The following is a 23215-nucleotide window of genomic DNA, read 5'->3' as shown; positions in this document are numbered from 1 at the left end:
CCCCTCCTCTCCTCTCCCCCCTCTCTCTCCCTCTCCCTCTCCCTCTCCCCACTCCCCCGCCCTCTCCCCCTCTCTCTCCCTCTCCCTCTCCCCCTCCCCACTCCCCCCGCCCTCGCCCTCTCCCCTCCCGCCCTCGTCCTCACTCCCCCGCCCTCGCCCTCTCCCTCTCCCCCCCGCCCTCGTCCCCACTCCCCCGCCCTCGCCCTCTCCCCACTCCCCCGCCCTCTCCCCCTCCCCCTCCCCTCTACCCCGCCCTCTCCCCACTCCCCCGCCCTCTCCCCACTCCCCCACTCCCCCGCCCTCTCCTCACTCCCCCGCCCTCTCCTCCGCCCTCTTACCATTCCCCCGGCCTCCTCCCCGCCCTCTCCCCACTCCCCATCCCACTCCCCCCGCCCTCTCCCCTCTCCCCCGCCCTCTCCCCACTCGCCCACCCTTTCTCCGTCGCCCTGCAGAGCCTTCTTTCGGATAATGAAACATCTCCCTCTTGAAAGTCTCCATTAAATCTGTCTCCACCACACTCTCAGACAGTACATTCCAGATCCTAACCACTCGCTGTGTGAATCTGCCTCCACCACACTCACAGACAGTACATCCTGATCCTAACCACTCGCTGTGTGAATCTGTCTCCACCACACTCTCAGACAGTACATTCCAGATCCTAACCACTCGCTGTGTGAATCTGTCTCCACCACACTCTCAGACAGTACATTCCAGATCCTAACCACTTGCTGTGTGAATCTGCCTCCACCACACTCACAGACAGTACATTCCAGATCCTAACCACTCGCTGTGTGAATCTGCCTCCACCACACACACAGACAGTACATTCCAGATCCTAACCACTCGCTGTGTGAATCTGCCTCCACCACACTCACAGACAGTACATTCCACATCCTAACCACTCGCTGCGTCAATCTGCCTCCACCACACTCACAGACAGTACATTCCAGATCCTAACCACTCACTGTGTGAATCTGCCTCCACCACACTCACAGACAGTGCATTCCACATCCTAACCACTCGCTGTGTGAATCTGTCTCCACCACACTCACAGACAGTACATTCCTGATCCTAACCACTCGCTGTGTGAATCTGCCTCCACCACACTCACAGACAGTACATTCCAGATCCTAACCACTCACTGTGTGAATCTGCCTCCACCACACTCACAGACAGTACATTCCAGATCCTAACCACTCACTGTGTGAATCTGCCTCCACCACACTCACAGACAGTGCATTCCACATCCTAACCACTCGCTGTGTGAATCTGTCTCCACCACACTCACAGACAGTACATTCCTGATCCTAACCACTCACTGTGTGAATCTGCCTCCACCACACTCACAGACAGTACATTCCAGATCCTAACCACTCACTGTGTGAATCTGCCTCCACCACACTCACAGACAGTACATTCCAGATCCTAACCACTCACTGTGTGAATCAGCCTCCACCACACTCACAGACAGTACATTACAGATCATAACCACTCGCTGTGTGAATCTGCCTCCACCACACTCTCAGACAGTGCATTCCAGATCCTAACCACTCGCTGTGTGTATCTGCCTCCACCACACTCACAGACAGTACATTCCAGATCCTAACCACTCGCTGTGTGAATCTGCCTCCACCACACTCACAGACAGTACATTCCAGATCCTAACCACTCACTGTGTGAATCTGCCTCCACCACACTCACAGACAGTACATTCCAGATCCTAACCACTCGCTGTGTGAATCTGTCTCCACCACACTCACAGACAGTACATTCCTGATCCTAACCACTCGCTGTGTGAATCTGCCTCCACCACACTCACAGACAGTACATTCCAGATCCTAACCACTCACTGTGTGAATCTGCCTCCACCACACTCACAGACAGTACATTCCAGATCCTAACCACTCGCTGTGTGAATCTGCCTCCACCACACTCTCAGACAGTGCATTCCAGATCCTAACCACTCGCTGTGTGTATCTGCCTCCACCACACTCACAGACAGTACATTCCAGATCCTAACCACTCTCTGTGTGAATCAGCCTCCACCACACTCACAGACAGTACATTCCAGATCCTAACCACTCGCTGTGTGAATCTGCCTCCACCACACACACAGACAGTACATTCCAGATCCTAACCACTCGCTGTGTGAATCTGCCTCCACCACACTCACAGACAGTACATTCCACATCCTAACCACTCGCTGTGTGAATCTGCCTCCACCACACTCACAGACAGTACATTCCAGATCCTAACCACTCACTGTGTGAATCTGCCTCCACCACACTCACAGACAGTGCATTCCACATCCTAACCACTCGCTGTGTGAATCTGTCTCCACCACACTCACAGACAGTACATTCCTGATCCTAACCACTCGCTGTGTGAATCTGCCTCCACCACACTCACAGACAGTACATTCCAGATCCTAACCACTCACTGTGTGAATCTGCCTCCACCACACTCACAGACAGTACATTCCAGATCCTAACCACTCACTGTGTGAATCAGCCTCCACCACACTCACAGACAGTACATTACAGATCCTAACCACTCGCTGTGTGAATCTGCCTCCACCACACTCTCAGACAGTGCATTCCAGATCCTAACCACTCGCTGTGTGTATCTGCCTCCACCACACTCACAGACAGTACATTCCAGATCCTAACCACTCGCTGTGTGAATCTGCCTCCACCACACTCACAGACAGTACATTCCAGATCCTAACCACTCACTGTGTGAATCTGCCTCCACCACACTCACAGACAGTACATTCCACATCCTAACCACTCGCTGTGTGAATCTGTCTCCACCACACTCACAGACAGTACATTCCTGATCCTAACCACTCGCTGTGTGAATCTGCCTCCACCACACTCACAGACAGTACATTCCAGATCCTAACCACTCACTGTGTGAATCTGCCTCCACCACACTCACAGACAGTACATTCCAGATCCTAACCACTCGCTGTGTGAATCTGTCTCCACCACACTCACAGACAGTACATTCCAGATCATAACCACTCACTGTGTGAATCAGTCTCCACCACACTCACAGACAGTACATTACAGATCCTAACCACTCGCTGTGTGAATCTGCCTCCACCACACTCTCAGACAGTGCATTCCAGATCCTAACCACTCGCTGTGTGAATCTGCCTCCACCACACTCACAGACAGTACATTCCAGATCCTAACCACTCGCTGTGTGAATCTGCCTCCACCACACTCACAGACAGTACATTCCAGATCCTAACCACTCGCTGTGTGAATCTGCCTCCACCACACTGACAGACAGTACATTCCAGATCCTAACCACTCGCTGTCTGAATCTGCCTCCACCACACTCAAAGACAGTACATTCCACATCCTAACCACTCGCTGTGTGAATCTGCCTCCACCACACTGACAGACAGTACATTCCTGATCCTAACCACTCGCTGTGTGAATCTCCCTCCACCACACTCACAGACAGTACATTCCAGATCCTAACCACTCACTATCTTTCGGAGCACAGTTCCTTCAGCTAGTGATTCAAAACAAACCTGTTGGACTTTAACCTGGTGTTGTAAGAATTCTTACTGTGCCCACCCCAGTCCAACGTCTGCATCTCCACATAATGGTTAACCACTCGCTGTGTCAGCACATTGGCGCAGTGGGTTAGCCCTGCTGCCTCACGACGCTGAGGTCCCAGGTTCGATCCCGGCTCTGGGTCACTGTCCGTGTGGAGTTTGCACATTCTCCCCGTGTCTGCGTGGGTTTCGCCCCCACAACCCAAAGATGTGCAGGATAGGTGGATTGGCCATGCTAAATTGCCCCTTAATTGGAAAAAATGAATTGGGTAATCTAAATTTTAAAAAAAACAAATAAAAACAAAAAACCACTCGCTGTGTGAAACAGGTTTTCCTCACGTCTCCATTGCTTCGGTTGCTAATTATCTTAAATCTGTGTACTTTGGTTGTCGATCTTTCCTCCAATGGGATTCTCCGTTTTGGAACTTAGGGTTGGAATCTCCGATTGCCGACGGCGAAATCGCATTTGTCGATTGGCCGGAGAAACCGTTTTGAAGCCGAAATCGCAGGCGGCACCTGTTTTCGGATTCTCCGCCCCCTTGGTGAGCGCGCCGTTGGGACGGCCTCAGGACGTCACCTGAAGGCCCTCCCCCGATGCACCGCCCCCGATGGGCCGACTCCCCGACGGCGTGGGGCGCCTGTGCTCTGAGGGTTCTTTAACCTCCCTGCGGACAGTGTCCAACGCCGCAGTCCGGCGGGGTAGGGAGTCATTCCGCTGGCCGCGGGGGGGGGGGTGGGGAGTCATTCCGCTAGCCGGGGGGAGGGGGGGTGGGGAGTCGTTCCGCTGGCCGGGGGGGAGGGGGGGGGAGTCGTTCCACTGGCCGCGGGGGGGTTGGGGAGTCGTTCCGCTAGCCGGGGGGGGGGGGGAGTTGTTCCGCTAGCCGGGGGGGGGAGTCGTTCCGCTGGCCGGGGGGGGGGTGGGGAGTCGTTCCGCTAGCCGGGGGGGGGGGGGAGTCGTTCCGCTGGCCGGGGGGGGGGGGGGGGGGGGAGTTGTTCCGCTGGCCGGGGGGGTGGGTGGGTGGGTGGCGATAGAGTTCACAGGGGGGCATTATCTGGCAGGCCAGGTTCGTGCATAGCCGGCACCATGTTGTACGGCCACCGACCCGGCCGTTCTGCGCCCGTATGTGCAGGTAAAGCCGGGGGCTTTATGTGGCGTGGTTGCTAGCCCCCCCCCCTGCCGGGCGGAGCAGGGGTGGCGCCGATTTTCTGACGCGCGGCATCGGGAAGGCCGTCGTGAACTCGGCCGAGTTTCACAACGGCCTCGGAGGCCGCTCCTCGCACCACTGAGAATGACGCGACGGCGGCGTCTAAGTGACGTCAGCCGCGCATGCGCAGATTGGCCGGCTCAAGCCCGCGCATTCGCAGTTGCCGTCTTCCCTCCGCTGCCCCGCAAGACGTGGCGGCTTGATCTTGCAGGGCGGCGGAGGGGAAAGAGTGTGTCGCTTGGAGACGCCAGCCCGACGATTAGTGGGCACCGATCGCCGGCCTGTCCCCTCCCGAGCACGGCCATGATGCTCACTCCCCTCTCCGCCCCCCACAAGCCACAAACGAAACTTTGGCGCCATGTTCACGCCGGCAGCGACCAGGTGTGGTTGCCGCCGTCGTGAACCGGTCGGGAATGTCAGGCCGCTCGTGAAAAACAGCGAGCAGAGATTCATCCGAGCAGGGGGTGGGAGAATCGCTGGGGTTGCCAGGGCGGCGTGTCCCTCCCTCGTGAGTCGCCCGGCCCTCCCTCGATTCTCCCACCCGGCGTGGGGAGCGGAGAATTCCGCCCCAGATGCTTCCTTACGGACATAGCCTCAAAATTGGAGAATCCAACCCAATGCTCTGCCGCTGGAGGCAAACTGGAACAAAGCAATGTTTCCCCTACCCCCCCCCCCCCCCCCCCCAACCCACCCACCTGGCCTCACTGGAACGCAAACCACAATGTTTGTAAGTTAGAGTTACTCATCCATGAAGGGTGGTGAATGAAGCAAGGTCACTATTGTGGAAGCCGCCATTCACAGCCCACTACCAGAAGTGAATGAATGGGTTGCAGTGAATGGATCTGAGGGTTTAACACAGGTCACTGCTGCTCTCTTTCCAGGATCGGGCACATGGTGCTTCCAGGAACGTGTTACAACTGTAGTTTCTTCAACTGCCGCTGTCTGGACTACTCTGCAGCTTCCAGACAGGGGTCTCTCTTTTCTGGTGGATCTGTGTGTGTGTGGGGGGGGGGGGGGGGGGTGGGTGGTCTCTGTGGTGGTCTCTATTCCCCAAGTGGGGAATTCCCATTTTAAGGGGTCTCCCGTTTTGAGGGGTCTCGGGGAGGGTGCCCGGTCGAGGAGGTATTGGCAGGTGGTGAAACATGCAGGGGGTGGGTGGCCCTCAGATGGAATTCTGAAAGGAGTTGCCCGGTTGGCCCACGGCATGTCAGGTACACGTTTGGTGATATTTATCATGAATCCCGCCCAGGCGATTCCCAGCCCAGAGGACCGAAGGATCAGCAGGGCCCAGAGACTCTGATTCCAGGCCTGCTAAGTGGATGCAGATGTGTCATTGGGACAACGTTTGTGTCCATTAACATCCTCCCGCTGGCGTGTGGGTGTGAATCCTGATCCCGATGCCCATGAGGGTGGCGGGGTGGACCAGATTGGTTCGTTCGACTGCTGGCATAAACCTCGATTTCAGCCGGACCCCCGATTCTCCGCCCAATCGCGATCCGCATTGCCGCCGTCGTCGGGGAGGGGGGGGGGGGGGGGGGGGGGGGGGGGGGGGGGTGCGGGGGGGGGGGGGGGGGGGGAATCTGTCTGTCTATCTACTCTGTCCTGACCCCGCATTTTTGACACCCCTGTCAAATCTTCTCTCTAACCTCTCTCCTCTGGAGACCAGTCCAAAGATGTGCAGGTTAGGTGGATTGGCCATGATAAATTGCCCTTAGTGTCCAAAATTGCCCTTAGTGTTGGGTGGGGTTACTGGGTTATGGGGATAGGGTGGAGGTGTTGACCTTGGGTAGGGTGCTCTTTCCAAGAGCCGGTGCAGACTCGATGGGCCGAATGGCCTCCTTCTGCACTGTAAACTCTATGATATGCCCACGTAACCTTTTTAAAAATTCGTTCATGGGTTGAGGCCATTTGAGAGTCAACCACATTGCTGTGGGTCTGGAGTCACGTGTAGGCCAGACCGGGTAAGGACGACAGATTGCCTTCCCTAAAGGACATCAGTGAACCAGACGGGTTTTTACAATTGACAATGGGTTTCATGGTCACCGTTAGACCTTGAATTTGAGATTTTTATTGAATTCCAATTGCACCATTTGCCCTGGCTGGATTCGAACCCTGGTGCCCAGAGAATGACTCTGGCCGTCGGTATTACTGGTCCAGCAATAATACAGCTACACCACTAACTTCCCAAATTGAAGCCCCACATCCCTGGCAAATCTATTCCGCACCCTTGTTTTACACAGTAACCTCATTGCAGTGTTAATGTAAGTCTACTTGTGACAATAAGGATTATTATTATCATTCTAATTCCTCACTGACGTACGAGACTCCAAATGGGGCACCATATTCCCATTGAGGCCAAAGTCTTTTTTAACATTCCGGTTTCCAGTATGTAGGCCATCAGGTCCCGGGGATTTTAGTCTCATTAATTTCTCCAGGACTACATCCTTTACTAATATTAATTGAAGTTCCTCCCTCTCCTCTTCACGTAGCATACGAATTAGGAGCTGGAGTAGGCCACTCGGCCCCTCGGGCCTGCTCTCCCATTCAGTCAGATCATGGCTGACCTGATCGTAACCTCATCCCACATTCCCACCTCCCACATTTCTTCCCCCACCCCCACAAGGAGGCCCAAGGAGGTAAATTCAAAAGAGGTTCAATTCAACAAGAAACCTAAAGGCCGCGATGCGGCTTACGGCTCCAAGGTCCCAAACGGGATGGCCATTCCAGCCGGCCCCAGTCCGGCCCAGTTTTTATACTCCGATTTCCATAAGTTCCAGTTGATGGGCCTCCACCCACTAATGGGGGAGCTCAGACTCCACGAGCCCCAAGGGGAAATTGATTGGGGTTTCCCCACGGATCTCACAAGGGTTATTACATCCCTCTTCCTCGCCCCCTCCACAAAGTCCAAAGGTCCCTCAGAAGCCGGTTGTAGAGTGGCTCTCCGCTGTTTGTCCTGTGGATGTGCTTCTTGTAACTGTGGGGCTGGGTCAGGGGAGCGCTGAATGCCAAGGGGGTCCTGCCGGAGGTCCGTATCCAACCATAATATCCTCTGAAAGTGCTGAGATTTCCGTGTCCACATCAGATGCTGAGTCATCCAAATCTTGCTGACCTGGGCAAGGTCTCTGGTGGGGGGGGGAGGTCCATTGGCTCACAGATGGCAGACAGGGGGGTGAGGGGGGCAAGGGACCAATTTGTCCAGCGTGGTTTGCTCTGGGGCAGACTTCCTGCCTTTGAGGGTGGTCCACGTGTTTTTGCAACGTTCGATCTCCAGTCTTGACCGCCTGGTGCTGATCTCTTCACTATGGTCCACGGGGCACCGTCCCCGAAATTTCAAATGTGGACCATGTCCCCAGGTTTAAACTCTCTGTCGCACGTTCGATGATCGTGGTGCTTCTTCTGAAGGTCCTGCTTCTTTTCTACCTTCTTGCCAAGGTTCAGGAACATTAAACTTAGGCGGATCCAGAGGCGTCGGCCCATCAGTAATGCAGCTCGTGCTGTGGTCCGGGAAGTATACCGGAATCGTGCCAGATTTGTTATCAATGGACCCTGCAGTCTGTATTTAATGCCCTGTTTAAATGTCTGGACATCCCCTACTTGTACAGCCCCCTGTGGACCTTGACGGTGACATATTTTCTAGATGATGCATTAAACTCCAGCTCGAGGTACGCATAGTTCATGTCCAGTTTGTGAAGGAGTGGCCCCCAGCTAACTTCGCTACAGGCCCTCTACGCATGGCATGGGCCACCTGTCCTGGCGGGAGGCCTTGTTGATGGTCATCTTATAGTCGCCACACAGGCAAATGGACTTGTCTGGTTTCAGCACTGGAACCACTGGCGCTGCCCACTCTACGAACTGGAACGGATTCTCCAGGCGGCTCAGCTCATCGTCCACCTTCGACAGCAGGGCGTACGGGACCGGACTGGCCCCAGAATATTTGGGCTGGGTCTTTGGGTCGACGCAGATTTTAGCTGGGAAACGTCTGGGTGCTTTCCAAGGACTTCATACAAACAGCCATTACCCATCCTGCTTTGTTGCCAGTCCAAGCGGAATTGCTGTAATCAATTACGGCCCAGGAGGCAGGGCCCGGGTCCCTGCACCACGACCAGTGGTAGCTGGACCTCTGCTGTCCGTGGGTCACCGGGGCCACTGCGGTGCCAATGATGGTCAGTGGTCCGCCGGTGTATGTTGCCAACTGGGCTTTGGTATCTTTCAAACCCAGGTGCTGGATGCCCAATAATTATAACAGCAGCCTCTGTGTCAATTTCCATATGCAATGGGTGACCACTAACTTGGAGTGTTATTCTTAATGGGGCTCCTCTGGGGCCCTGATGTAGCCGTCTTCCTCAGGTGGGGCAATGTGCAAAGCCCTGGCTCCCGCGGGGTCTTTGTGTCACCTGACCAGAGCAGCGTGCTCGCTGCCGATTCTGGTGTCCTCGACTGCCACAGTTCCTGCGGCCGTAGGTGCAGCACAGATGTGCACAATTCCCTCATTATCCTCAGATTGTGGCAGCCCTTGGCCAGTGGGCCTGATCACGGCGCTATTTTGGAGGGGACTGGATCGTGTCAATCCCATCCTTGGGGTGGGGGTGGTCACTTGTCGGAATGGGGGCCGGCCAACTCTGTGCCTGTCGTAATCCAGGAATTCCTAAGCTCCCTTTTCCGCGTTGTCATGGGAGGGCGGCAACTCTATGGCCTGTTTCAGATCCAGGGATGGTTCTGCCAACAGCTTCCTCTGAGTCGCCATTTTGTTAATGCCACACGTCAACCGATCTCTCAGCATCTCAGGGAGGGAGGGTCCATAGTCACAGCCCTCGTGCCTGCGAAGGCACGTCAAAAACTCCAGGATCGATTCCCCAGGAGTTCGCCTGTTGAAGAGATAACTCTGCATAATTACCGGCGGATTGGGGTTCTAATGATTGGCAACAAGTTCTATAAGTTCATTAAAGGTTTTTGAGTCCGGAGCCTCCAGATAGGTGTGGCTCTTAATTACATAAGGACATAAGAACTAGGAGCAGGAGTCGGCCATCAGGCCCCTCGAGCCTGCTCCGCCATTCAATGAGATCAAGGCTGATCTTTTGTGGACTCAGCTCCACTTTCCGGCCCGAACACCATAACCCTTAATCCCTTTATTCTTCAAAAATTACACTCAAAGTCGGGGCTCCGCAGGTGATCAGGAGTATAACATATTTCATTAATCTCCAACAACACCATTTGCCTGGAATAAATACCGCATCCATTCGGAATACTGGGCCCGATCGTCCACACCTATACCAAAGGCCTCCACCTTCCGAAAAGCGACCCCATCCTTGTGTTGGGCAATTTAGTGCGGTCAGGAGATCCAGGATCGAAACCGCTGTTTTCTTGTTGCCAGGAGGAAAGCTCGGAAGGCCCAGGAAGATAAATCCAAAAGAGGTTTAATTTGGCAGTGAAAGTAAAGGCTGCAACGTGGCTTACAGCTCCGTTCCAGCCAGGCCCAGTCCAGACGTCTATTCCCAAGTGTCCCGGCTGATGGGCCGCAGCTCACTAACGGGGAAGTTCATATTCCACAAGTCCCCAGAGAGATAGAGTGGTCCCCGTGGGTTTCATGAGGGTCATTACACCCTGATAACCTTTCACCCCTTTGTTAATCAAGAATCTATCCAGCTTGGCCTTAAAAATAACCAAAGACTTTGCTTCCTCCTATTGAGGAAGAGAGTTCCAAAAACCAATTGAGTTGGCGGACTGTTGATCTGCCTCCTTCTCGCTCTCATTATAGTTCTCCACCGTTTCTGCTACTTTGTCTTCAACTTCCACCAGTGAAGACGAGCACAAAATATTTGTTTAATGTCCTTTCCTTAATCTTTGCTGCGATTTTTCCTGTTTCCAAGGGACCCATGCTTTGCGAACCTTTTCCTTTCCACATACCCTGAAGGTTCCTGGGTTAGGTCCCACTCCATAACTTTAGCACAGAAATCCAGGCTGGCACTCCATGCGGTGTGGCGGGGGTGCTGCACTGTCAGAGGCCCTGTTATTCAGGAGGGACGTTAAAACTGGGGCCCAGTCTGCCGTTTCAGGTGGACGGAAAATATCTCATGTCGTTATTGTGACGAAGAGCAGGGGAAGTTCTCCCTGATGTCCCAGCCAATAGTATTCCTACAATCTGGTTATTACCATCCGCTGCCCATGAAGAATTGCCAGCTGTGCTTCCTGCATGTCAACAGTGCCTACTCTGCAAATAGAACGTCACTGGCTGGAGTATTGCGCCCAGCTCTGAGCGCCACACTTCGGAAGGATGTGAAGACATTGGTGAGGAAGCAGAAAAGTTTCATGAGAATGGTTCGGGTGATGAGGAACTTCGGTGATGATGGCAGATTGGCGACGTGGGGCGGTTTTCCTTGGGAGAAGCAAGGCCGAGAGGAGATCTGATTGAGAATCATTGGGTTGTGAACAGAGTAGATCGCTACAAGCTGTTCCCACTGGTGCAAGGATTGAGAATAAGGATCAGGGACAAGAGTTAAAAAAAACCTTTTAACGCATCGAGTGGTGTAGATGTGGAATTCGCTGGCTGAGAGGGTTCTGGGGGCAGATTATTACAACCCCAACAGTGGCTCAGAAACCCCAATGTTTTATTTTACTTTTGTCAGCCTGTGAGGAAAGGATTCCTCGCTCCAGGAGAGATTTCACAAAGAATTAGTGATATGGTAAATTAAAACAAACTTTATTACTGACACAGTATTAAAATCCTTTTTATTATTACTCCTTTATCAGAGTTACAAAGCCAGAGCTCAGGGTGTGGACAGGGGCAAACCCCTAATCCAGCTCCTTGCCTGCTCCAAAAACCAATTCAAATTGAATCCAATTCATGGTCCCCAGAATAGAGACATACCAGATCCAGGCATTGCACCTGACCTCACGCTCATCTTAGCCAAAATACCGAGAAGCGTTGAGTGTTAAAATCTTTAACATAGCTGACAATTACGCCTTAAACAATGTTCATCAAAAAGTGACACAATAAACCTTAACTGAGGGGCTGGTTTAGCACACTGGGCTAAATCGCTGTCTTTTAAAGCAGACCAAGGTAGGCCAGCAGCACGGTTCAATTCCCGAACAGGCACCGGAATGTGGCGACTAGGGGCTGTTCATAGTAAGTTCATTGAAGCCTACTCGTGACAATAAGTGATTTTCATTTCATCTTTACTTCCATTCAAACAACAAAACCATCTCAGATCTCAATCCACTTTTACGTACTGTTAGCAGACCCAGGCATACTTGCTGTATAATAAATAATAATCTTTATTGTCACAAGTAGGCTTACATTAACACTGCAATGAAGTTACTGTGAAAATCCCCTAGTCGCCACATCCCGGCGCCTGTTCGGGTACACTGAGGGGAAATTCAGAATGTCCAATTCACCTATCAACAAACGAAAGGGAAAATGCTGGAAAATCTCAGCAAGTCTGGCAGCATCTGTAGGGAGAGAAAAGAGCTAACGTTTCGAGTCCGATGACACTTTGTCCAGTGTCTAGTGGTGTCTGTGGCCATTAGCACCCGGTTTCCCTGGGTTTCTGTGGCTATGACTCACCTATCAGCACATCTTCGTGACTTGTGGAAGGAAGCCCGGAGCACCCGGAGGAAACCCACGCAGACACGGGGAAAACGTGCAGACTCCGTTCAGACAGTGACCCCAAGCCGGGAATCGAGCCTGGGACCCAGGAGCTGAGAAGCAACAGTGCTAACCACTGTGCTGCCCTGCTGCCGTGTAGAGATGTTCTTTGAGGTGGGGTTAATAGATAGACCTGAATCCTGTCACACCAATGCAGGATCACCAGCTGGAGTCTTCAGAAGCTGTCTTCATGGTTTGACTTTCAGAAAGCAACTGACCAATCTCTGCCGCTCAGAAAATGCCTGGTACCCTAGCTCCTCCCAATAGTTACACCAACTTACTAATTGAGCACAATCTAATGAAAGACTTCCATTCGACTCTGTCGAAGGCCTTTTCTGCGTCCAGGGAGACAATCACCTCTTGTGTTCTCTCCCCGGAGGGGGTCATTATCACGTTCAGCAGGCGCCTGATGTTCGAGGTAAGCTGTCTACCTTTGACGAAGCCCGTCTGGTCCTCTGTGACCACCTCAGGTACACAGTCTTCTAGCCTTTTGGCTAGGATTTTGGCCAGTATTTTGGCGTCTGCGTTCAGCAGAGATATGGGTCTGTATGACCCACATTCCGTTGGGTCTTTGTCTTTCTTAGGTATCAGCGAGATTGAGGCCTGTGCTAACGTGGGTGGCAGTGTGCCCCTAGCTAGCGAGTCTGTGAACATCTCCCGCAGGTGCGGGGCCAGCGCTGTCGCAAATGTTTTGTAGAAGTCCGCCGGGAATCCGTCCGGTCCCGGCGCCTTCCCCGTCTGCATGGAGCTAATGCTGTCCATGATCTCTCCCAGTGCTAGTGGTGCTTCCAGGTCCCGTTTTCTAACCTCTCCCACGACTGGTATGTCCAGTCCATCAAGGAACCGGGTCATCCCAGCCTTCCCCGTTGGAGGCTCTGAGGTGTACAGCCCTTGGTAGAAGGCCTTGAAGGTTTTGTTAATCTTCTTTGGTTCTGTTTCCAACGTGCCTCCGGTACCCCTGATTTACGCAATTTATCTGGTGGCTGCCTGCTTTCTCAGCTGGTGTGCCAACAGGCGGCTGGCTTTGTCTCCGTGTTCGTACAGGGTCCCGCGCGCCTGGCGGAGTTGGTGCTCTGCTTTCCTGGTGGAGAGCAGGTCAAAGTTCCTTTGTAGTTCTTTCCTCTCCGCCAGGAGCTCTACAAGGAACCATCTTAATCCAAACAAAAATCCATTCACCCAAGCTTTTACGGTACTTTAATTGCACCTCTGGCTCCCAAACACATAGTTGCCTTTCAAAACAGGATTTTTAAAAACATGACTGCAGCAGTCATGCACACACACACAAACCCAGGCTTTTTAACCCTTACTGCGCCCAACACGTATAATACAATATATCTGAAATCCCGACATTGATCACAAGGTTCAATCGAAGCATTCAAAGAGAGGATGTGTTGGGTTACAGGGAGAAAAGAGGGAGTGGCCACTAGGCAAATGGTTCATTCAGAGAGTCAGCACAGCACACAAAGGGCTGAATGGTCTCGTGCTGTGCTGTAACCATTCCGTGATTCTGACATGTCCCGTGGTTTTGAAACACTGCAAGCCTGCCTTTCTTTATTTCCTGGAGAACTCTGACAATTGGTTTTGGCACTTCGGTTGGGTTTATTCATCTATTCCATTGTCAGTTATCAATTTCCTGGTCATCCTTTGCTGATTTTAAATAAACCTCCAGATCTTTAGTCTTGCTATTGCTTTAGGCAGCATCATAAGGCTCTTCCTTTAACCTGATACTCTCCTTAAACTTCTGTATTTAACCATTATTATAATATTTTCCCAGTGGGGTTTCTTACAAACACACAAACATACAAGTTAGGAGCAGCCCCTCGAACCAGCACCATCATTCAATGCGATCATGGCTGTACCATTACCGTCACTACCCTTTCTTACCCCTCATAACCCTTTCACGCTCTTGTCAATTAATAATTTGTCGAACTCATCCTTAAAAATATTCACTGCCCCTGCCTCCATTGCTCACCCCGAAAGAACTAAAATCTACTCCTCTCCATTCTTAAATGGGAGACTCCTACATTTGAAACTGCCCCCCTTGTTCAATCCTCTCCCAAGGCAGTGATAGCATGGTTGTGTTGTAATTCACCGACTGAACACTAGGAGTCTCCTTAGGGTATATGTGAATGTTAGAGTCAGCTGACCTCAGACTGACTGGAGAGCTGGAAGAGAGAGGTTGCTTGTACATGTTCATACTGTTATTCACCTGTTGTTTTGTATATAGTTGACCCACAGTTAATGTTATTAAATCGTTTATAGATTTAGTTCCAAGTGCTCTTGTAATATAAATCAGGCCATCCGACAAGAATATTACCAAAACATCCTTTCAGCATCCGCCCTTTAACCAGGGGCTGGTTTAGCACAGTGGGCTAAACAGCTGGCTTGTAATGCAGAACAAGGCCAGCAGCGCGGGTTTAATTCCCGTACCAGCCTCCCGAGCAGGCGCCGGAATGTGGCAACTAGGGGCTTTTCACAGTAACTTCATTGAAGCCTACTTGTGACAATAAGCGATTAGAACAAAGAACAAAGAAAATTAGAGCACAGGAACAGGCCCTTCGGCCCTCCCAGCCTGCGCCGATCCAGATCCTTTCTCTAAACCTGTCTCCTATTTTCCAAGGTCTACTTCCCTCTGTTCCCGCCCATTCATATACCTGTCTAGATGCTTCTTAAATGGTGCTATCGTGCCCGCCTCTACCACCTCCGCTGGTAAAGCGTTCCAGACACCCACCACCCTCTGCGTTAAAAACTTTCCACGCACATCTCCCTTAAACTTTCCCCCTCTCACCTTGAAATCGTGACCCCTTGTAACTGACATCCCCACTCTTGGGAAAAGCTTGTTGCTGTCCACCCTGCCCATACCTCTCATAATTTTGTAGACCTCAATCAGGTCCCCCCTCAACCTCCAACTTTCCAACGAAAACAATCCTAATCTACTCAACCTTTCTTCATAGCTAGCACCCTCCATACCATCCTGGTGAACCTCCTCTGCACCCTCTCCAAGGCATCCATATCCTTCTGGTAATGTGGCGACCAGAACTGCACGCAGTATTCCAAATGTGGCCGAACCAAAGTCCTATACAACTGTAACATGACCTGCCAACTCTTGTACTCAATACCCGTCCGATGAAGGCAAGCATGCTGTATGCCTTCTTGACCACTCTATCAACCTGCGTTGCCACCTTCAGGGTACAATGGACCTGAACTCCCAGATTTCTCTGTACATCAATTTTCCCCAGGACTCTTCCATTGACCATATAGTCTGCTCTTAAATTTGATCTTCCAAAATGCATCACCTCGCATTTGCCTGGATTGAACTCCATCTGCCATTTCTCTGCCCAACTCTCCAATCTATCTATATTTTGTTGTATTCTCTGACAGTCCTCCTCGCTATCTGCAACTCCACCAATCTTAGTATCATCTGCAAACTTGCTAATCAGACCACCTTTACCTTCGTCCAGATCATTTATGTAGATCACAAACAGCAGTGGTCCGAGCACGGATCCCTGTGGAACACCACTAGTCACCTTTATCCATTTTGAGACACTCCCTTCCACCACTACTCTCTGTCTCCTGTTGCCCAGCCAGTTCTTTATCCATCTAGCTAGTACACCCTGAACCCCATACGATTTCACTTTTTCCATCAACCTGCCATGGGAAACTTTATCAAACGCCTTACTGAAGTACATGTATACGACATCTACAGCCCTTCCCTCATCAATTAATTTTGTCACTTCCTCAAAGAATTCTATTAGGTTCGTAAGACATGACCTTCCCTGCACAAAACCATGCTGCCTATCACTGATAAGTCTATTTTCTTCCAGATGTGAATAGATCCTATCCCTCAGTATCTTCTCCAACAGTTTGCCTACCACTGACATCAAGCTCACAGGTCTATAATTCCCTGGATTATCCCTGAAATGAAAAAATGAAAATCGCTTATTGTCACGAGTAGGCTTCAGTGAAGTTACTGTGAAAAGCCCCTAGTCGCCACATTCCGGCGCCTGTCCGGGGAGGCTGGTACGGGAATCGAACCGTGCTGCTGGCCTGCTTGGTCTGCTTTTAAAGCCAGCGATTTAGCTCAGTGAGCTAAACCAGCCCCTACCCTACCTCCTGCTACCCTTCTTAAACAAAGGGACAACATTAGCAATTCTCCAGTCCTCCGGGACCTCACCCATGCTCAAGGATGCTGCAAAGATATCTGTTAAGGCCCCAGCTATTTCGACCCTCGCTTCCCTCAGTAACCTGGGATAGATCCCATCCGGTCCTGGGGACTTGTCCACCTTAATGTCTTTTAGAATACCCAAAACTTCCCCCTTCCGTATGACAACTTGACCGAGAGTATTTAAACATCCATCCCTAGCCTCAACATCCGTCTTGTCCCTCTCCTTTGTGAATACTATTCTTATTATCCTATCAGAATCTTATGTTTCAATAATGTCGTCTCTTATTCTTCTAAACTGCAATGGATACAGGCCCAACCTGCTCAATGTTTCCAATTCAGATAACATCCTCATCCTAGTTACCAGTCGAGTGAACTTTCTCTGAACTGTTTCTAACATAGTTTTTTATTCCTCAATGGAATATAAATTCATTGAGGTTTGTTGATTTATTCCTAAAATATTAGTGTAATGGAGACTTCCTATGTAAACATGTCACACTGTAATTACACACTCCCACCAGTGGTGGTGCAATTATTAAATTTTGGAAAAACTGCCACTTGGGGCACTATTCCATCAGCAACCTGAGATCTCCAGCTCTTCCTGCCCCCACACCCTGCCTACCCCCCGGTACCGAGGTTGCACCCCCCCACTCCTCCTCCCGACTCTGCAGCACATCCCCCGCCCTCCCTCCCTGGGAACTCGTAAGTGCCCAATTCGAGCAATTTATCGTGTCCAATCCACCTACCCTGCACATCTTTGGGTTGTGGGGGTGAAACCCACGCAGACACGGATGTGCAAACTCCACACAGACAGTGACCCAGAGCAGGGATAAAGCCCGGGTCCTCTGCCCCATGAGGCAGCAGTGCTAACTACTGGCCACCGTGCTGCCCCGGGAACCCAGGTTCTTACAGGAGGTGCAGTCCCTGAACCTGGACTCAGGGACTGCGGTACATCTGCAATGCTGTGCCTGAAGGGATTGGAGTGGTGTTAGCTAATCTGCTGCCAATCAGTTTGCAATTGAGTGTTCAATGGCAGTGGGCCTGTCGTAGTTAGCTGGGATGTGTTCCCCGCTGACTCTCCCCACGGCAGGGGCCCAGTGCTCACCATACTGCTAATCCAGGCCCGTACCAAAAGCCTGGGAGGAATCAATTGGCTATGAAAGAAAGCAGAAAGCTTTGCATTTGTATAGCGCCTTTCACAACCTCAGGATTTCCCAAAGCGCTTCACAGCCAGCCTTCAGAAATGTAGTTAACACGGCAGCCAGTTTGTGCACAGCAAGATCCCACAAAGAGCAGCACAGCCATGAACAAAGTAACCAGTTTTGTGTGATGCCAGTTAGTTGAAGGATGAATATTGACCAGACCGGAGAGACCTTCCTGACTCTGAAACATAATGCTCAGAATCGTAGAATTTACAGTGCAGAAGGAGGCCATTCGGCCCATCGAGTCTGCACCAGCCCTTGGAAACAGCACCCTATCCAAGCCCACACCTCCACCCTATCCCCATCACCAGTAACCCCACTTAATCTTTTTTGGACACTAAGGGCAATTTATCATGGCCAATCCACCTAACCTGCACATCTTTGGACTGTGGGAGGAAACCGGAGCACCCGGAGGAAACCCACGCAGACACAGGGAGGTTGTGCAGACTCCACACAGACGGTGATCTGAGGCTGGAACCAAACCTGGGACCCTGGAGCTCTGAAGCCACTGTGCTAACCACTATGCCACCGTGCTGCAGTGGGATCTTAGACTGCTAACTAGAGCAGATGAGGGCCTAGATTTGATGTCTCGTCCGAAAAACAGTGGGCCTGACCGGGCAGCACCCCCCTCAATGACCACACCTGTCGAGGGACAGCCGGGCTATCAGGTCACACGGGTTTGGCATAATATACACACAGGTATATGATGGTGCACAGACAGACATTGATTGACACACAGGATGACCAATGAACACACAGAACACAGCAGCCAATCAGCAGACAGGACACAGTCACTATAAAGCCAGAGGGCACTCGTTTTCCCGCTCTCTCGGGATGCAGCCTCTGAGACAGTCAGAGCCCGTGAGCAACAACTAGAACATCCACCATGTGGTAGTCAGATAGTCTGGTCAGGTTAGCCTCAGGTCTCCAGTCAACTCAGCATAGTGTCAATCCACAGTTAAAGTATGTATGATAGTTAAGAGTTCAATAAAATCGAGTTGCATTTCTTCAAGTGTTGGAAGCCTGTCTCTCTCACTGCTGCAGTAAACGCAGCCCTCGCAGACCCAGTTTACCCAACACATCAGGGTTGGTCGAAGCGGATTTTCAAACGGTGAAGAAAGTGAGCGCCCGAAAAGAAAAATGTCAGCTTGCGGCCGTTCGGAGTTGACCAGCTCCGGAGATCTGCCCCCCCCCCCCGAGGGCAATGGGGGAGGGTGGAAGAATGAGGGGTTGACCCAGGCGGAGTCGCTGGACGTGGCGGAGGGGATAAAAACGGGCTGCGATGTTAGGATGGGCAGCGTGACGGAGCACAACAGCAGATTGCCTGGCAGGTCAGTTATTGCCTCTGTCCAGCCCACCCCTTCCCACTGCCAACTGGGGAATGATTGGCAGCAAGAACATCAACTTGACATTTTAGACTCTCAGAAACAGGCAGGATACAATAGCTGGCACTCTAAGCAATACATAATTTACCGAATGTGGATACATTACTCATTAATTATGCAAGGTCAACCTTTACAAAGTTGAACAAATTAAGGCAGGTGGGAATCCATTTAACCCCAGCATCATTAAGGCTTCAAACCAGCGCACTGCAGGGTGTCAGAACACATGAGGAGGTACGATTCAACTTTGATGTACCCGAGACATTTTGACCTATAATTTATCTCTGCAGTATTTTATTTCCCAGTTCAGTGAAGTATTTTGCCGAACAGGACCAGCAGGGGGCAGTATCAGTGTCAGAGCGAGCTCTGGGGGGACCAGTGGCTGCTCTCGATCCGAAGGACATGGATCCAGCATTCAGCCGCGACACATCAACCACCAAACACAGACTTGACCTTCGTCTCGTTTCGAGCTCGTTTCCTACCCCGCTTGTGAAGGAAGGAGATTTCTTTTTAACTTCACTAACAGACGGGGAACTATCAGTCAGACAGTCTCAAACTACGCCCCAGTTCCGAGGGCGGTTGAATCTCAGCCAGTGCAATACACATGGAGTGCTGCACTACCCGAGGGTCAGTGCTGAGGGAGCGCTGCACTACCCGAGGGTCAGTGCTGAGGGAGCGCTGCACTACCCGAGGGTCAGTGCTGAGGGAGCGCTGCACTACCCGAGGGTCAGTGCTGAGGGAGTGCTGCACTACCCGAGGGTCAGTGCTGAGGGAGCGCTGCACTACCCGAGGGTCAGTGCTGAGGGAGCGCTGCACTACCCGAGGGTCAGTGCTGAGGGAGCGCTGCACTACCCGAGGGTCAGTGCTGAGGGAGCGCTGCACTACCCGAGGGTCAGTGCTGAGGGAGTGCTGCACTACCCGAGGGTCAGTGCTGAGGGAGCGCTGCACTACCCGAGGGTCAGTACTGAGGGAGCGCCGCACTGTCAGAGGGTCAGTACTGAGGGAGTGCTGCACTCTCAGAGGGTCAGTACTGAGGGAGTGCCGCACTGTCAGAGGGTCAGTACTGAGGGAGTGCTGCACTGTCAGAGGGTCAGTACTGAGGGAGTGCCGCACTGTCAGAGGGTCAGTACTGAGGGAGTGCCGCACTGTCAGAGGGTCAGTACTGAGAGCAGGGCCGGCTCAAGGCACCGGCAACTCGGGCAGTCGCCCGGGGCGCCATGTGCTAGGGGGCGCCATGTGCTAGGGGGCGCCAGACTCGGGTCCCGCGCATGCGCAGTTGGGCCGGCGCCAACCAGCGCATGCGCGGTGGCCGCACTCCCCCAGTGTGGCCGCATTCCCCGAGGGCGGCCCCCCCCGGTCCGTCCCCTCGGTCAGCTCCCCCGCTCGGTCCGCTCCCCCCCCCGCCTCGGGTCCGTCCCCCGCCCCCCCCTCGGGTCCGCCCGCCCCGCCCCGCCCCCCCTTCGGGTCCGCCCCCCCTCGGGTCCGCCCCCCCCCGCCCCGCCCCCCCCCCTCGGGTCCGCTCCCCCCGCCCCCCCCCCCCCGGGTCCGCTCCCCCCGCCCTCCCCTCGGGTCCGCCCCCCCCCCCCCCCCGGGTCCGCCCCCCCCCGGCCCCGCCCCCCCCCCCCCCCCCCCCCAAGGGCGCCGAAGTTCAGCTTGCCCGGGGCGCCAGCAACCCTAGGGCCGGCGCTGACTGAGAGAGTGCTGCACTGTCAGAGAGTCAGTACTGAGGGAGCGCTGCACTGTCAGAGGGTCAGTACTGAGGGAGTGCTGCACTGTCAGAGGGTCAGTACTGAGAGAGTGCTGCACTGTCAGAGGGTCAGTACTGAGAGAGTGCTGCACTGTCAGAGAGTCAGTACTGAGGGAGCGCTGCACTGTCAGAGGGTCAGTACTGAGGGAGTGCTGCACTGTCAGAGGGTCAGTACTGACGGAGTGCTGCACTGTCAGAGGGTCAGTACTGAGGGAGTGCCGCACTGTCAGAGGGTCAGTACTGAGGGAGCACCGCACTGTCAGAGGGTCAGTACTGACCCTCTGACAGTGCCGCACTGTCAGAGGGTCAGTACTGAGGGAGTGCTGCACTGTCAGAGGGTCAGTACTGAGGGAGTGCCGCACTGTCAGAGGGTCAGTACTGAGGGAGTGCTGCACTGTCAGAGGGTCAGTAGCGAGGGAGGGCTGCGCTGACAGAGGGTCAGTACTGAGGGAGTGCTGCACTGTCAGAGGGTCAGTACTGAGGGAGTGCTGAGGGAGTGCTGCACTGTCAGAGGGTCAGTACTGAGGGAGTGCTGCACTGTCAGAGGGTCAGTACTGAGGGAGTGCCGCACTGTCAGAGGGTCAGTACTGAGGGAGTGCTGCACTGTCAGAGGGTCAGTACTGAGGGAGTGCCGCACTGTCAGAGGGTTGGTACTGAGGGAGTGCAGCCCTATCAGAGGGTCAGTACTGAGGGAGTGCCGCACTGTCAGAGGGTCAGTACTGAGGGAGTGCCGCACTGTCAGAGGGTCAGTACTGAGGGAGTGCTGCACTGTCAGAGGGTCAGTACTGAGGGAGTGCCGCACTGTCAGAGGGTCAGTACTGAGGGAGTTCTGTTGGGGGTGCCCTGTTCCGGGGATGAAATAAAACCGCATCTGCCGTCGCTGATGAAGATGAAACTTTGCACAGCTTCTATTTGAAAGAGGAACATGTGCAATGTTCCCAGTGTCCAGAACAAATTATCATTCATCACTCAGGCACGTTCTGCAGGAATTGGCAGCCACATTTCCCTGTGAAATGTTTTTGATTATCTTGGGAAATGTTTTGGAATGACCTGTGAATATATTCTGATCCATCTTTGGGAGCAGCACCATTTCCTGTCTATTTGCAACTGGCCAGAGGTGATGTTGGTGAGGTGCTCTCTGATCCTTCTGCAGCTCGCTCTGGTTACAGTTATGATTCAGTTACATGGCCTCCAAAGACATGTCGGAGGGGCAGACAAGAGTAGGAACTGTCGCTGTGCGACAGGAGTCACACACAGACCCAGACTGGGTAAGCGTAGCCAGTGCCCTTACCTAAAGAATATTGGCGAACCCGTTGAGTTTTCGTGGTAATCCAATGCTTCAAGATGACTTTTCCTGGGGAACTCTCGGGGTCTTTACAAAGAGATTCGGGGAAAGTGAGTGGCTCAGAGTTATATGGGCTCCTTAACGACAGATGAATGGGAGGTACTAATTGGAAATTAAGTTGTGGCCAATTAACTGAGGAACCACTTTGTTCAGTTTGGAGAAGTGGTCACTGAACTAGTAATCCAGAGACCCAGGATAACGCTCTGGGGTCCCAGGTTCAAATCCCACCAGGGCAGCTGGTGAAATTTGAATTCAACAAAAATCTGGAATTAAAGGTGTAATGATGGTCATGAAACTATCATCAATTGTTGTAAAAACCCATCTGGGTCACTAATATCCTTTAGGGAAGGAAATCTGCCGTCCTTACCCGGTCTGGCCTACATGTGACTCCAGACCCCCAGCACCCCCAGACATCCAGGGGCTGGTTTAGCTCAGTACGGGCTGGTTTAGCTCACTCGGCTAAATCGCTGGCTTATAAAGCAGACCAAGCAGGCCAGCAGCACGGGTCGATTCCCGTACCAGCCTCCCCGGACAGGCGCCGGAATGTGGCGACTAGGGGCTTTTCACAGTAACTTCTTTGAAGCCGACTGGTGCCAATAAGCGATTTTCATTTCATTTCATTTCATGTGGTTGACTCTGAAATGCCCTCAGCGACGCCCACATCCCATAAACGAATAAATTAAAAAATTCACGAAGAGTTTGACGAACCATTACAGATATACAGGTGAGCAAACATTCAATAAAAATGAGCCGATTCAACGTCGATAACAAAGTGGTGATGATGATGATTTGAGAGAGAAAAATCTGCCGCACCAGAAGGTTTCCACCCCACGGTTATGAAAGAAGTTGGTGGGGAAATAATTGACGCTTTGCTCATTAAGAACTCTCTCAATTCAGGAGCTGTCCCCTGAGATTGGAAAACTTTCAGAAGGGGAAGGGTAAGGAAGGCCAACGAG

General features: G+C 52.6%; 1 protein-coding gene across 2 annotated transcripts in view; it reads right to left on the bottom strand.

Annotated features, from left to right (window-relative positions):
* LOC119977213 (cGMP-dependent 3',5'-cyclic phosphodiesterase) overlaps positions 1-23215 on the bottom strand; it is a 440646-nt gene that overhangs the window by 350984 nt on the left and 66447 nt on the right. Inside the window, exon 1 of one of the 2 annotated variants that reach the window (XM_038817926.1) lies at positions 18859-18915. The exons of the other annotated variant lie outside the window; for it this stretch is intronic. Coding sequence (XP_038673854.1) covers positions 18859-18867 — 9 coding nt within the window. The 5' untranslated portion in view covers positions 18868-18915. Of the gene's footprint in view, positions 1-18858; positions 18916-23215 lie in introns of those variants that run through there. 2 annotated transcript variants of the gene reach the window in all.

Source organism: Scyliorhinus canicula, chromosome 14, assembly GCF_902713615.1.
Source record: "Scyliorhinus canicula chromosome 14, sScyCan1.1, whole genome shotgun sequence".
Lineage (NCBI taxonomy): Eukaryota > Metazoa > Chordata > Chondrichthyes > Carcharhiniformes > Scyliorhinidae > Scyliorhinus > Scyliorhinus canicula.
This window is presented reverse-complemented; position numbering and strand designations above follow the sequence as displayed.